This window comes from Zeus faber (genome assembly GCF_960531495.2).
Source record: "Zeus faber genome assembly, chromosome: 18".
In the NCBI taxonomy this organism is placed as follows: Eukaryota; Metazoa; Chordata; class Actinopteri; order Zeiformes; family Zeidae; genus Zeus; species Zeus faber.
In genome coordinates this window covers 17,767,865-17,782,174 of record NC_137210.1, presented here as the reverse complement: position 1 = coordinate 17,782,174, position 14,310 = coordinate 17,767,865, and the positions used below count along the sequence as shown (strand labels likewise).

The 14,310-nt window shown below is 44.7% G+C and overlaps 1 protein-coding gene across 1 annotated transcript in view; it reads right to left on the bottom strand.

The window, feature by feature from the left end:
• kcnh7 (potassium voltage-gated channel subfamily H member 7) overlaps positions 1-13,599 on the bottom strand; it is a gene marked incomplete at both ends in the record, with an annotated part of 52,551 nt that extends 38,952 nt beyond the window's left edge. Inside the window, 2 exons of the mRNA XM_080018865.1 lie at positions 12,103-12,333; positions 13,524-13,599. Of these exons, the coding sequence (XP_079874991.1) occupies positions 12,103-12,333; positions 13,524-13,599 (307 nt within the window). The remainder of the gene's footprint in view (positions 1-12,102; positions 12,334-13,523) is intronic.
• Positions 13,600-14,310: the final 711 nt, after the last annotated feature.

Genomic DNA, 14,310 nt, shown 5'->3' with positions numbered 1-14,310 from the left:
TTTTTAACTCACTTATTATTTGTTTTGTGAATATCTCTTTTTGTAAATATCTTTTGTATATAGTTTAAACTTTGTGCATTGTACCAAGTCACGTTATCACAGCTACAGTGACAGCTTGAATGGCATTTTTATTTTTATTCTTTGCACTGCTGTGATTGGCTCAAAGTTTAGCCATGGCTGTACAGTAAAGCAGTGGAGAGAAATATTATGGAAATTGGACATGGGAGCATTTCAATCTCATTTGAATAAATATACGAGCAGAATGTGGTACAAATAGTCCTATCTGAGCCACTAACATAGTCTTTATTCCCAAGCTTGGGGAAAAGCCTTTTTTTTTATTTTTTTGTTTAAATATTGCATTGTCCATAAATTAATTAGTGATTTTTTTTTTTTAGGTTTTAACAGGTCATCAGCTCCCGCAAACCAAAGCAAGACTGGAACAACCATCTCTTTGCCAAAACAGAAGGAAAGCGGGAGCTTTAAGACGCCTCCAAATCCGAAATGTCGCAGAGGAGACCATGTCAGTTTTGCTTGCCGGCGGGGCTTTCAGAAATTGTCTTAATGAAGCATCAGTTTATGCATTAAATATGAAGAGCTATTTCAAGCCCCTCTGAATGAATCATAAAGCATATGCATTATAAATGAATTGTTTTTTTGTTTACAGCATGAAGATTTTCCCTGCAATTACAGTTGACAGAGAAATAGTTATTGTTCTTCTCAGATAACTTTACACTTTTAAATTATTCAATCCAGGCATTAATCTCGTGTCTTAAGATGCTCAAATTCAGTCTCAGAGATGAAGTTATGAAATTACTGGGGGAAATTGGAGTACAGTAGAGTACTGAAAAAATATAAATATGAAAAAAGTATATAATACGTATATACATTTTTTATATACTGTATACAGTGAAAAGTAGAGCAGTGGAGCTATTTTAAAGTCATATATATGTATACAGTATACAGTATACTGTGTGTATGTGTGTCTGTGTCTATATATATATATATTTATTTTATTATAATAAATAAAGCGGAAAACAGGCTACCTTAAGGCTAATATCAATTAATAACACCCAGAGTGTATATAATTAATACATGTATAAGAGCAGCGTTTGATTCTGGCCAATAAAACACATTCAGCAAAAATCTCTGTGGGCTGGAATTCACTTCAGCAGATGGGAAAGCAAAACCCAGCTCCCAGGCAGAGCCGTGGGGGGCCATTCCCATCCTGTTTCCTGCTGAATGTCACCTCCAAGTAAAAAATAATTCAAAATCAGAAGCTCCTCATTTTTAGGAGTGGTTCCACTGAATTTTCAGAATCCTAACAACTGCAAATGTAATTATCCTATCTGACCCCTGTTGTATCTGCCACATTATCATTAAAAGCTAATTTGGGCTCCGAGGCTCCCTCCGTCTTGCAAACAGAAAGGGGCTGTTGGAAAGTGAAATGGGGGAATGATTTCTCCTCCCACACCTCGAATCAGCATCAGGAACGACGCCGAGCGTTTGGCAGCCCGACGGGGTCATTAGGAGCGATTGTGAGGAGAGAAAAGGCTCCGACTCTGACTCTGAATAGGATTTTGGACATTCCCTGATTGAGTTTCAATGACGGCCGATTGTCCTGATTAGGGAACAGTGGTGAGGAGAAATATGTTCAACGTATTTTTTTCTACTCATTTTTTCCTCCTCATTGTAAGAAACAATACCGCATGCTGGGTTAAGTCCCTTATTTAAATAGAATAGAGTGAAAATTAAAGCTGGTTTGACTTGACAGGCCAAGCGCAGCCCAAACTGAGTTATGAACAAATTGTTATTTAGGAAATTATGGTCAGTAATTCAATGTGATATTTTTTAGAGCTCACAATTAAAGCCTTCAAACTGTGCAAATTGATCAATTTTATCTATTATTATACTCTGTATATTCTACATATAGCACTACTTAACATAATAACGACCCACTGAGCGTATGGTTTATGGTTCCATAACAAAATATTATAAAAAAAAAAGATTACTCATAAGAATATATTGATTTAGAAACACACTACAATCCGCCCTTAAAACACACACACACACACACACACACACACACACACACACACACACACACACACACACACACACACACACACACACACACGCACACACAAATAAGACATAACAGAGTTAATAAAAACATACAAAACAAAGTACACGATATATAACTGTGTATATTAGTGATTTCTACACAAGAGTAGTAATCTTAGAAGTCTTCATTACCGCCTATGAAGACACAATGAATGTGTTGTTCATTTGTGATTATGTGATTTTATGTCGAGCTTTGTGCTTTGGATTTCCCTTAAAACCTCTACACTGTGCCATCAACACTCACTGAGCACTTTATTAGGAACACCCTTAAGTACATCTACTTATCCATGCAATTATCTAATCAGCCAATCGTGTGGCAGAAGTGAAATGCATAAGATCCTGCAGATATGTTCCAGCGGCATCAGTTAATGTTAACACCGACCATCAGAATGGGGTGAAAATGTGATCTCAGTGTTTATGACCGTGGCATGATTGTTGGTGCCAGACGGGCTGGTTTGAGTATTTCTGTAACTACTGAAAGCCTGGAATTTTCACGCACAACAGTTTTTTACTCAGAATGGGATGAGAAACAAAAAACATCCAGTGAGCGGCAGTTCTGCAGACGGACACGCCTTGTTGAAGAGAGAGGTCAACGGGGAATGGCCGGACTGGTTCAAGATGACAGAAAGGCTACGGTCACTCAGATAACCACTCTGTACAATTGCACTGAGCAGAAAAAACACCTCAGGATGCACAACTCGTAGAACCTTGAGGCGGGTGGACTACAACAGCAGAAGACCACGTCGGGTTCCACTTCTGTCAGCCGAGAACAGAACGCTGAGGCTGCAGTGGGCACAGGCTCACCAGAACTGGACAGTTGACGACTGGAAAAACGTTCTGCTGAGGCACACAGGTGGAAGGGTCAGCTAATAATACCCAGCCTATTTGGGTATTATTGCTGACCGTGTGCACCCTTCATGGCCACAATTGACCATCTTCTAATGGCTACTTCCACCATGGTAATGCACCATGTCACAAAACAAAAGCCATCTCAAACTGGTTTCATGAACATGACAATGAGTTCAGTGTTCTTCAGTTTCCTTCCTTCGATGGATCTGATTCCAATAAAACACCTTTGGGATGTGATAGAGTGGGAGATGTGCAGCATGAATGTGCAGCTGACAAAGTTGCAGGAATTGTGTGATGCAATCATGTCAACATGGAGCAGAATCTCAAAGGAATATTTCCAACATCTTGTGGAATCCATGCCAAGGAGAGTTGAAGCTGTTCTGAGAGCAAAGGGAGGCCCCGCCCATTATTAGTATAGTGTTCCTAATGAAGTACCCAGTGAGTGTATATTCACTAATTAGTACCAAGTCTAATTAGTCCAAACCAGCTGTACGTATTGCGTGAGGGGCTGAGTGTCCCACTTTGTACCACTGCTACAAAGTGTCCCCGCTGGAAGGACAATGTGCTTCCCTTTCACCCCGCCTGGCTCTGCGGTATTTGCTTCTCTTCCAGCCCTCCACTGACCTTCCCTCCCTCCCTCCCTCCACACCTCCTCCTTCTGTTCCCTTTTAACTGCCACGTCAAAAAAAAAAGAAAAAAGTGTGTTTGGCGTCGTCCTCCATCAACTTTACCACACGTGTCACTGCGCGGTTCATCTCTACAGGCTGCTCCTTGCTGGTCCATAACACGCCTTCATTCAGAGAAGGAAAGAGAGTTGGGAGTATGTTTTCAAGTACAATTACAAGTACAAGTGCAATTACTTGCAAAACGTTGTGTCTAATTACAAAGGAAAGTGGTTACATGTACAGGTATAATTAAAATGTACTATACCCCAAACCGATCAGTATAGGAGTAATGGTTACCTTTAGAGGAAAATAATAATAACAATTCACTTCATGCAATTCTCTGCACCACCACCCAGCTCATGGAAAAGTTAATTTCAGGCCCCAAACCAAAACTACCAAAACAATGGAAATAGTATGAAATAATTTTATCTAGTTTTCTTCCAACAAGAATACTTTGTCAGTCATCCCACAATGGCTCAAAAAACATTAACAACCCCGTTTTTGAAGCCGTAAATACCTTTACCTCTACCTAGTTCCTCTTTTGTTATGAAATTAAAAAAATACATTTCTTCTTTGGTTGATGGTGTGAGCAATGTTTTATAAAAAAGTATAAAAAAGTACAAAACAAAAATGTAGATCATTAGTGTATATAATGAACCACAATGCATATTATAATATATTCTAGACGATTTGACCGAGCAAATTGTTGTACGAGTTGTTTGAGCCAAAAAAAATGGAGAAATCCTCCATCGTTTGGTCCAAATCGACTGTGCATCAAACTGTGAAGTTTTGGAAAAGCGAACTTCAAATTGCAAAAAAAAAAAAAAGCATTTGAGGCAAATACTTCAAAGTTGTCAAACAAATTAACTTGTCACACTTTAAGAGTAAGTTCGTATAATTGTTGGAGTCGAACAAAAATATGAAATAGTGCCTACCGTACAATTTAGTGTATAAGTTTGACAGAGTAAATTACATCACATTAATAACACTCACTAGCTGAATTACATCAGTGATGTTATCATTATTATCATCATTATTACATTTATATTTTATTTATTACTATTATAGAATATGATACATCACATTAATAATACAAAAGATAACACATTAATAAACCATTAAAGCGACCAAGCATTAATAATACACAACATTAATAATGATGTGAGTAGAATGACAGGCTCTGCCACGTACTCAAAAATGCAGAAATATAAAACAACACCCCAGCACATTAACAAGTAGTAGTAATATCCAAGTAAAATCCAGTCTCTGCTTTACATCCTATACGTATATTGCTATCCTTGTAGGTTATCTCCGTCTCTTTATACCCTCAAACCAAAAAGTCTTCCCTTGTTTCCTTGAGCGTCCAACATGAACCACTAAAGCCAAAGGGAAAATGTTTTTCACCTCGGCGCAGCGCGTGAGTTTGGCGGCGTCACTTATACGTTCATCGTGATACATCAGGCTGAGAAAAAAACAAAACAATAAATTATAAGTTGTAAAAAATAAATAAAAATGAAAAAAATCCACCATCGTTGGGTGCATTTCATCCCGTTTTGACAACATAATTATGCTGCAGATGTTGAGTCGCAGACCCAGGTCATATTCATCGTGGAACTTGCGTGCGAGGCAGCGGCGGACATCACTTTGTTAAATGGGACGTACCCACACACGTGATTTACAGTATGGTATAAACAGCCCATAAACGGCTGAAGCCAGGGACTAAAGCTGGACCCTGAACAGTTGGCGTTGGGGTGGGGAGGGCGGGGGCGGGGGGCAGCCTGGCAGATGTTGTCAGTGTCCGTCAGCGCGCGCTACTTTTCTATCAATGGCGGAGCCATGGTTTCATTCATGGCAAGCGCGGAGGCCTCTCCTGCAGCTTTATTTACACCTGCGTTAATGAACAGCCGGTGTATTTAGACTGACCCCCACCGCCCCGCCCCCCTTTTCACCATGGAAATTTCATTAAAGAAGATTCGATTTCCATCATCAATTATTAAGGCATCGCTGCTTAATCAAGCAATCCTTTAGGCTCCATATTGCTCTATTGATGGCTCAGAGGCCGGGCATGACCTCAGGATGCATGCACTTCAAATCTAGCTACTGTATGTGTACACACACACACAGTCACACACACACACACACACACACACACACACACACACACACACACACACACACACACACTAATAATATATATACTGTATATATATATACAGTATATACTGTAGAAATTAGTGTGTGTGTATATATGTATATATACACACACACATATATATATTTACATATATTAGTGTGTGTGTGTATACTGTTTATGTATACATACACACACACACAGACACACATAGAGTATATGAATATACAGTATATAAATATATACACACACACACACACACACACACACATACACACACATACAGTATGCAGTATATATACTGTATATATTTGTACATATATGCTGAGCCCTGCTTTTTCTTTTTGCTGCTTTCTACAAATTCCAAATCAGGCTTCAGCATTTGCAGAGCTTTAAGAGGGGGAACCAGACCGCTGCCTGGTCGCAGCGCTCGGTAATGAAATCTGACATGTTTGTTGTTTGGGGCTATTTTGCTAAAAACCGATCCGCGACTTCAGTGGGGCGTAGTCGCTCGGGAGCAGCGCGCAGCGTGTAGACCCAGGGCGGCCGGCGGACCCTTTGTTTGGAGTCTCTGGGCCTCCTGGCACTGTCTTGCCTTGGTGCCTGGCCTACATTCATCTCCAGTCAGTGTCAACGCAGCCACCGGGGATAACTAGCAGCTCCAGCTCAAAGTGCACCTCATTTCAGATTTTCCAGTCATCAATTCCGTAAACCGCGTGCCATTATTTTCCTCTGTTGGCGTGCGGCGGGAAGAAGAAAACTAGCGCAGACGCCGGGAAAACGTGATAGGTGTTAAATTTTTTTTATCTTATCTACGTACGGCCGGTGACTGGGAGGACTCAGCAGATGGTTTGGAGGAATGCTAGATTACCTCGTCCGGTCCAAGCGTCCCAGGAGACTAAAATAGCCCCTTCATCTTCAAGTCCTATCCTACTGTATGGAAAGCGCGCCTTGTATTTTTATGCTGTTCAAAGCTCCATCTGCTACTCTTCATGACTAATAAACTTTGTTTCACATCCTAATTAGGGACGGCCACGCTGGCAAACATCCCCTTGTAGACCAAATTATACTCACTTTTTTTTTATAATTCATTAATTAATAGTTTTACTTACCACTGCTATTTTCACCCCTCTCTTAAGTGAAGTTATAAAATAGCTATCTAGATTTCGGAGAGATGGACGGATACCGGTGCTGTCGATAAAATAAAAAATAAAATAAATAAATAAAATTGATAAATTAACACTTTATTGATCCTGTGAAATGCAGGTGTTATAGCAGCAAAAAAAAAACGACGCAAAGGACCATGAAATAAATCAGACACAATGGCGGGAAAAAAGTGGATAGCGGTGAAAGCGGTGAGCGGCTGCAGCAGGCGGCCAAGAGCCGTCTCTCATGAAGTGCCCCAACCGTCCATTTTTGTAATTATATATCTCGGTGACGGCCTCGAATTCAACGAAAGGAAAACTCATGGAGCGTTTTTTTTTACCCCATGCGGCGGGAAACCAAAGATGGCCGAGACCGGAGTGATGAAAAATGCACTTTTTCAGCAGTTGCTGAAAGTCTACAGGTTCTGGGGGTGCACCGTGCCCCTGCGTCGCCCCCCATCGCTGCCGAATCCAGAGGGTCCGAGTGGTCCGCCCGTCCCCCCTCTGCGAGGGGGCGGCAACCGCCGATGAAACCGTGCACCACCACCCCCCCCCCCTCCCCGCGTGCCACACGGCCCGCATCCTTCAGCACGGCCCGTTAAGCCGCCGCTGTTATGTCGCCATTATCCATTTAACTTCCCTGTGCAGTGTGGTGTCAGCTTCCTTTTGTTCAGGCTCATTCAGTTACAAAGTATTATTACACCCCGTGGAACAGGATAGTTCCACAAAGCCGGCAGGGGAAAGCATTTATCTCATTGATTATGCATCATCTCTCCGGACGAAATAAGCCTGTGCATTACCGTTTGTTTTTTTGTTTCGTTTTTCTTTCCCGGCTTCATTTGACGTAAAGCGAAAGCGATGCTGTCGAGACCCCGCACAAGCGACGACGCGCGGCCCCGAGCCGTCGGAGTGTTTTGCGAAAACGGGAAATCGTCGCCGGTTAGAAGTGGATGCTTCCGGGCCCGTGAGAAATGGTGGAGCCCAATAAATATATTGCCTAATATTACCTGGCGGAAGCCTACATTTGTGCGGACCGGGCTCTCCAGCTTCGCTTGAAGTTAGAACCGGATTTTGTCATTTCATTGAATTGACTGGCATCCTGCATCACAACGTCCCCGGAGCAAAAAGATGAAATCCGGACCACATACTGGCAAGAAGCATCTGGTGGAAAACGGGTTCCAATACTTTCTCTTATCACACTTATTATGCATCACATTGTTAAAAAAAAAACAACACAACACCGATAACACATTTTGTTTGACCGCCGTCGCAGAAAAGACACTGCACAAGCGTTCTCTGCTGCCGTGTGGCGTTTGGGTCCAAATGTACTGAAAAGTTTTACAGATACCGAGGATTATTAGCATTCCCTGGTGTTATTTATTAATTTTTTCATACCAGTTATCATTTAATTATAATTGTTGGACCGCGCTACTGTTTTTGAAGCCCCCCCCCCCCCCCCCGCCCCGTTCTCCCTTTCTTTTCTATTTATAAGCTAAACATTAACCGCGTTCCGCTCTTGGCCGCCACGACAACTGAGTTTCCCCGTGGGCGTCATTAAAGTTTCATTTGGATTCTAAAGTGAGCTGCTCCGGCCACTCAAAGTATTTTGTAGCCGACGAGCTTTCCGCCCCCCGAAAAGCTGGGACTGTGTCCTCGTCGGTTGCCGCTACCGTTCTGCAGGAGGAGACGGAGGCGGAGGAGGCGGAGGACGAGGACGCCGGGGTGAGGGGCGAAGGGACGGGGACGAGGGAGGAAGAAGCGCGAGTGCAGGTGGAAGAAAGGACGGAAGCGCGGGCCCCGGGTGAGGGGACCGCGGCGCTTGGCCCAAACCCCATGATGCTCCCACCGACGCCCATCACTCAGAACGACGGGCGAGGGAGCTCGTCGCTGGGGCCTCGCGCAAATCCGAATCGCACGGGGGGGGGGGACTTTAAATGAACGCGTTGCCGCACATCTGGTATTTGAGAATGCACTGACAGTTTAAGTATCTCTCTTTGGATCTCGGCAAAAAGCAATTACACCCCAGCGCCGCAGATGTCGACCAATTGTTCTACCTTCCCTATTTTTGTCGCGGCGTCGCAACCGTCCGCGCCCAAAAGGGACGAATTGCAAAGCTCAGCGATGTTCAGCCGTTTAGCGTGACGTCACGTCAGTTACATTTACATATTATTATTATTATTATTATTATTATTATTGATTTTGGGGGGGGGGGGGTGAAATGCTGGTGTGCACTGCATTGTCCCCGATGTCCCACTACTTTTAAAGGCACACATGCAAGCACTTTAGGCAAAAGCGTCGTTCGCTCCCGATGCCGCCGCGCTTCCTCAAATCTTGACGCCTTCCAAGATGACCGACGGTGACGGTGGCGGTCAATGGAAGGAATGGTAGGGGTGAGCACGAGAAAACATGTGGGGAGAACTCGACGTGACGTATCCAAGCTGCGATGCTGTCTGAGATGTAACGCGTCAAAACTGGGAACTGCTCTTCCACGGCGTCGGCCCCGCGGCTCGCCTGTTGGCACGGCGCACCGAGAGGGGAGAGAGTGAGACGGACCGAACGAGAGACAGGAAACAGGCGGGAGAGCGACGGGATCAAGCAGATTCCGGCAACACGCCGGTGACGGAACATCGATTAACGGAGACGGTGCATTTTGAAAGTAAATAAATAACTAAATAAATAATCGAATCTAATAATAATAATCTCTGACCGTTCCCTTTTGGGCTCCCTGCCTGCACCGCCACCGGCCACCACGCGTGGTCGGCGTGCGTGGGGAAATGGAGGGCTCTGGCGGAAAAAAAAAAAAAGAGCCGTTTCAACGCGAGGGGATGAGCTCATTGGCACGGCCACTGATAACAAGAGCGGAACGCGGCGGCGCTCGGCGTTCGCAGGTAAAGCAACTTAGATCGTGGCCACGGCGACGGGGGGGGGGCGCGACGTCCATGAATGTTTCATTTGCATTTCCCTCGTGGCCGCGGGAGCACGTGAGCCGCGTCGCCTATAGCGCTTTAATGCATTTGCTCTGTAAGCCGCTCGTTCCCCGTCACCACGCTGTCAGCGCCGACATCTTTATTCATGAGCGGAGAGGCTCGCCGAGGAGTCCTCGGAGGAGTATTAAGAGACTTGATGCACACCGCGGGGGATTGGGGAGGAGGGCGAGGACGGCGATTAGGTTTGGGAGGTTTGTTTTCGGCTCCCCGCCAACGCGGCGGGCGCGCGGAGTCCCGCGTACGAGGCGACTCCGACGTCGGGAGCCGGAGTCGCCTCGCAAGTCCCTTCCCCCCCCAATCTCCTTTCCGGTTCATTCCGAGTTCCTTTCGGGCGCCTTCCCGCCTCCTTCCTAGTTCTGCTTCCAGGCTCCTCCACCGTGCTACCTCCACCCCGCCTGCTTTCTTACAATTTCACAAAGTCCTCTGTGCGATTGTCTTTGAGGTTTCTGCACCAGCGCTCCGCGGCAGAGCAGCACCTGGCTCCGTGTTTACTCTTCATTACCGGAAAAATTGCCTCGGCTGGTGGCTGCTGATTGTAAATTAAACAGGTACAGTATATGTATGGACGGATGGCCTGGAATTTAATCAAACCCACAATTAAATATTCATTATCCCCGGGCTCATCTTCAATTATTTAATAATATGGCAATGTTGCCGCAGTTTTTTTTTTTTTTTTTTTTATTTTTTTTTCCCCTATAAGGTTACAGTCTTCACACACAGCTGTTTTCACATCTACTGGAGGGGAGTCATTAAAAGTCAAGACGTCACAAATTTGAAGTGTGTTTTTTAAATGTGAAAAGTGAGCTCAATCATCTGGTTTGGTATCCAGTAGAAAGTCACCCAAACAATAGCGACAACATTGAACAACAACAAAAAAATAACCTCCAGCGCGTACTCTGAAGGGCGATAACGGGCTGAGCGTGACGCCCCGTTGCCGGATGACAGCAGGGCATGTGCAGTCAATCCGGGGATTTACGTTTACCGAGCGGTAACATCATAGTAATTCTCCCCAACTTCACAGAGAGAAGCGGAATAACCGCCTCTCCGGCGCACCCTTCACACCGGCGTTGGGATTTGACTGAGGCTGAATGAGGCGCCAGACCCGAGGAGCCATTTTAAAGCGGGAGCGGTGGGACAGGCGTCTAATGTAACCCTACAGTAAAACACGACGTACCTTTTACATATACAGCATATATAACAATACAGTGTTATAAATAAACACTGGCTTGAATGGTAGGGTAGGGTAGCACTTTTTTTTTTTTTTTTTTTTTTTGCGAGATCCATCCTCATTAAAGGCGGTGTTGCGCTTGCCAGGTCAGCGGGTGAGTTTTGGACTCAAATGATCTGTCTCTTCGCGTTGCGTTCGCTCTCTCGCTGTTTTTGCGCCCTCGCCGCCTGTCAAAACACGCAGGACTGTGCACCGTGTCGTCATGGCACTTGACCCAGCTCCCCCTGAGCCTGTCAGCTACGATCTGCTCTCCATTTGCGCGTGTGTCTCCATCACACGGCCGCGCGCTCCTACGAATCAGCCGATTGGCGTCTCGTGTTAATCCGAGGCGCCTATTCTCCAGAATACTCTAAAAGAATAAGGCGGGTGCCAAGCGGGACATCGCCGTAACTCGACCCCCTGAGAGATTTGAGCATTTTGTCGCATGCTAATCTGCACTGTGGGGGTATCTCCCGTGTCTTGACCTCTCCTGTAATGCAATGGCTTTCTGATTAAACATCCCTCTCCCCCCGCCTCGCTGATACAGTAATAACATCACTACGATGCAAATCTGCCGTTAGCGGCTTCGCTTTCAACCATTCAACCACAACACTGAATGGGAGCGAGATCAAAATCTAATTAATTATCAAACACTATTATCACAGATATGGATATACTCGCGGTGTGCGTGGTCCACTTTAAGCGCACTGCTAAAAAATATGTAAGGGTTTCTCGTACCGGTGCGACATCCAACGCATCTGTTTAATTTACAAGCTGCATGAATAATAGACGGGGGGAACTGAACGAGCAGGCGCAAAGACTACTGGTCGCCTCCAGAGGGGACCAGTCGTCAGGAGCAGTTGTCAGTAGCATCGCAGGGACAAACCACAAAGAAACGAGGAACGCCCCCCCCCCCCCCCCGATCCCTCCACACCCCCGTCACCTCCAGGGCGCTCGGTCACGGCTGCGGCCTCGCGGCGGACCGCCCCTGACTCACCGTCCTTGCGGTGGTAGGTGATCTCCACCTTGCGCTCCTCCGATCCCAGGACAGCCTGGGCCACCTGGCTGATGGCGTGCTTGTCGGTCTGCTGGCCGTGCAGGAAGTCGCACGTGCACGGCTTCTGCATGATGTCCGGCCGGGAGAAGCCCGTCATCTCGCAGAAGCCGTCGTTGCAGTATATGATCGCACAGTTCTGCACCCGGGCATTAGCGATGACAAATTTACGATCTGCAAGAAACAAAGACGGTGATTTTCTGTGAATGTAGGGGAAAAAAAACGAAATGCACTGGCACAAACATCTGACCTCCTGGCCTACGGGGTCACAAAAAGCGCAAGTAAATGAATAAGATAAAGTTGACTCGTCACTTGCTGGTGATTTTCCTTTCGTGTGAATATAAACTTCACTTGAGAAGGATCGTAGTACAGTGTGCATACAAGGAAAGTTCCCTTAACAATATGAATCAATGAAAATACTACCACAGAAATGCTACCTCGCTACCATAGAAATAGTTCCTCACTACCCTCATAGAACTGCCATATTATCATATCAATAGTATTATTTATATGGTGGTTTGGTAGTTCTGTTAGTGTTTATTTGGTAGTAGCGTTACTGCCATAGAGCTACCACAATACTATAGAAATAATATTATTTATATGATTATATGGTAGTTCTATGGTCTTATTTTATTGGTAGTAGAGATACTACCATAAAAATACTGGTAGTATGGTGGTTCTGTGGTGTATTTCTATAGCAGTAGAGAGTGTACTACCATAGAAATAGTACCATGAGAAGAATTACAACCTTATACTTATAACTAACTTATACAAACATATAAATACTACCATACCACTACAGAAATTCTACCAAATAACTAGTGTGGAAATACTACCTACTAGAGGAAAAATTACACAACTACCATATTACCATACAAATACTATATATATGACAGTTATATGGTAGTATTTATACCGTATTTCAGAACCATACTACATTGTAGGAATACTACCATACAACTACCATACCACCATATAAATATGACCATAGAACTACCATACCACCAAATTAATACGACCATAGAACTATCATACCATCATATAAATTCTACCATAGATCTACCATACCACCATATAAATACTACTGTAGAACTACCATACCACCATAGAAATACTACCATACTACCATACCACCATATAAATACTACCATACTACCATATAAATACTACAATATAACTTCCACACCACTATATAAATACTACCATATAACTACAATACCACCATATAAATACTACCATATAACTACCATAACACCATATCAATACTGCCATAAAACTACCATACTACCATATAAATACTACCATAGAAATACCATACGACCATACAACAATGACCATGTATTAGCAGAAGGATAGATACTCACTCTGACCCTCGAATTTCCGAATAATAATTCCCAGGAATGTGTTTTGCGGGGCAACGTGTCCTCTTCGTACAGGCATGTTTGGCTGCGAAATATTCCTCAATATTGTAAAAAAAAAAAAAAAAAAGAAAAAGAAAAAAGAGGAAAAATAAAAAATAAAAAGTAAATCCAGAAGTTACTTGCTGCTCTTGTCTCCGCAGAGCATCGCGCTCGGTTCGGGCGCTCCTCGCACTTTAAAAAAAACCCCTTTTCCCTCCAGTTTCAGCGGCTAAGTACTAGTTGAGCGCCGGAGCGTGTGAACGCCTCCTCGGTGTCGGGGAGGATCGCGCGGGGTCGCGTCCCGATCCCAGACCATCTCCGGCGGAAGATGGACGCGGAGTGCTGCGGGCATGCGGCGGAGCGGGGGAAGTGGCAGCGAGACGCTCGGCGTGCCGCGGGAGTGACGTGGATCCCTGGGGACTCGGGTTCCTCCACCCCGGTGAGCCTCACCACCCCCCAGCACGGACTCTGCTGGAGATGGAGACTCACTACTCATATTACATCCCGCGGATGTGTTTTTCTTCATGTGTTTGTTTACTCGTTTTACTGATTTAGATCGTTATTAAAAGTGTTTGTTAGTGTGGTCATTTCAATGTATACATTTCCCTTCCTTTTTTGTCGCAGCCTTTGGAGTTTGCCCCCCCTCTGCCGTTTTAAATAAAGGACCCTTGAGAAAAGAACCGATCTCTTTAGTTTGACGCGTGGCCGCTCTGACGTGAACTTCCACGTCGGGTCTTGTGTTTTATTGAGC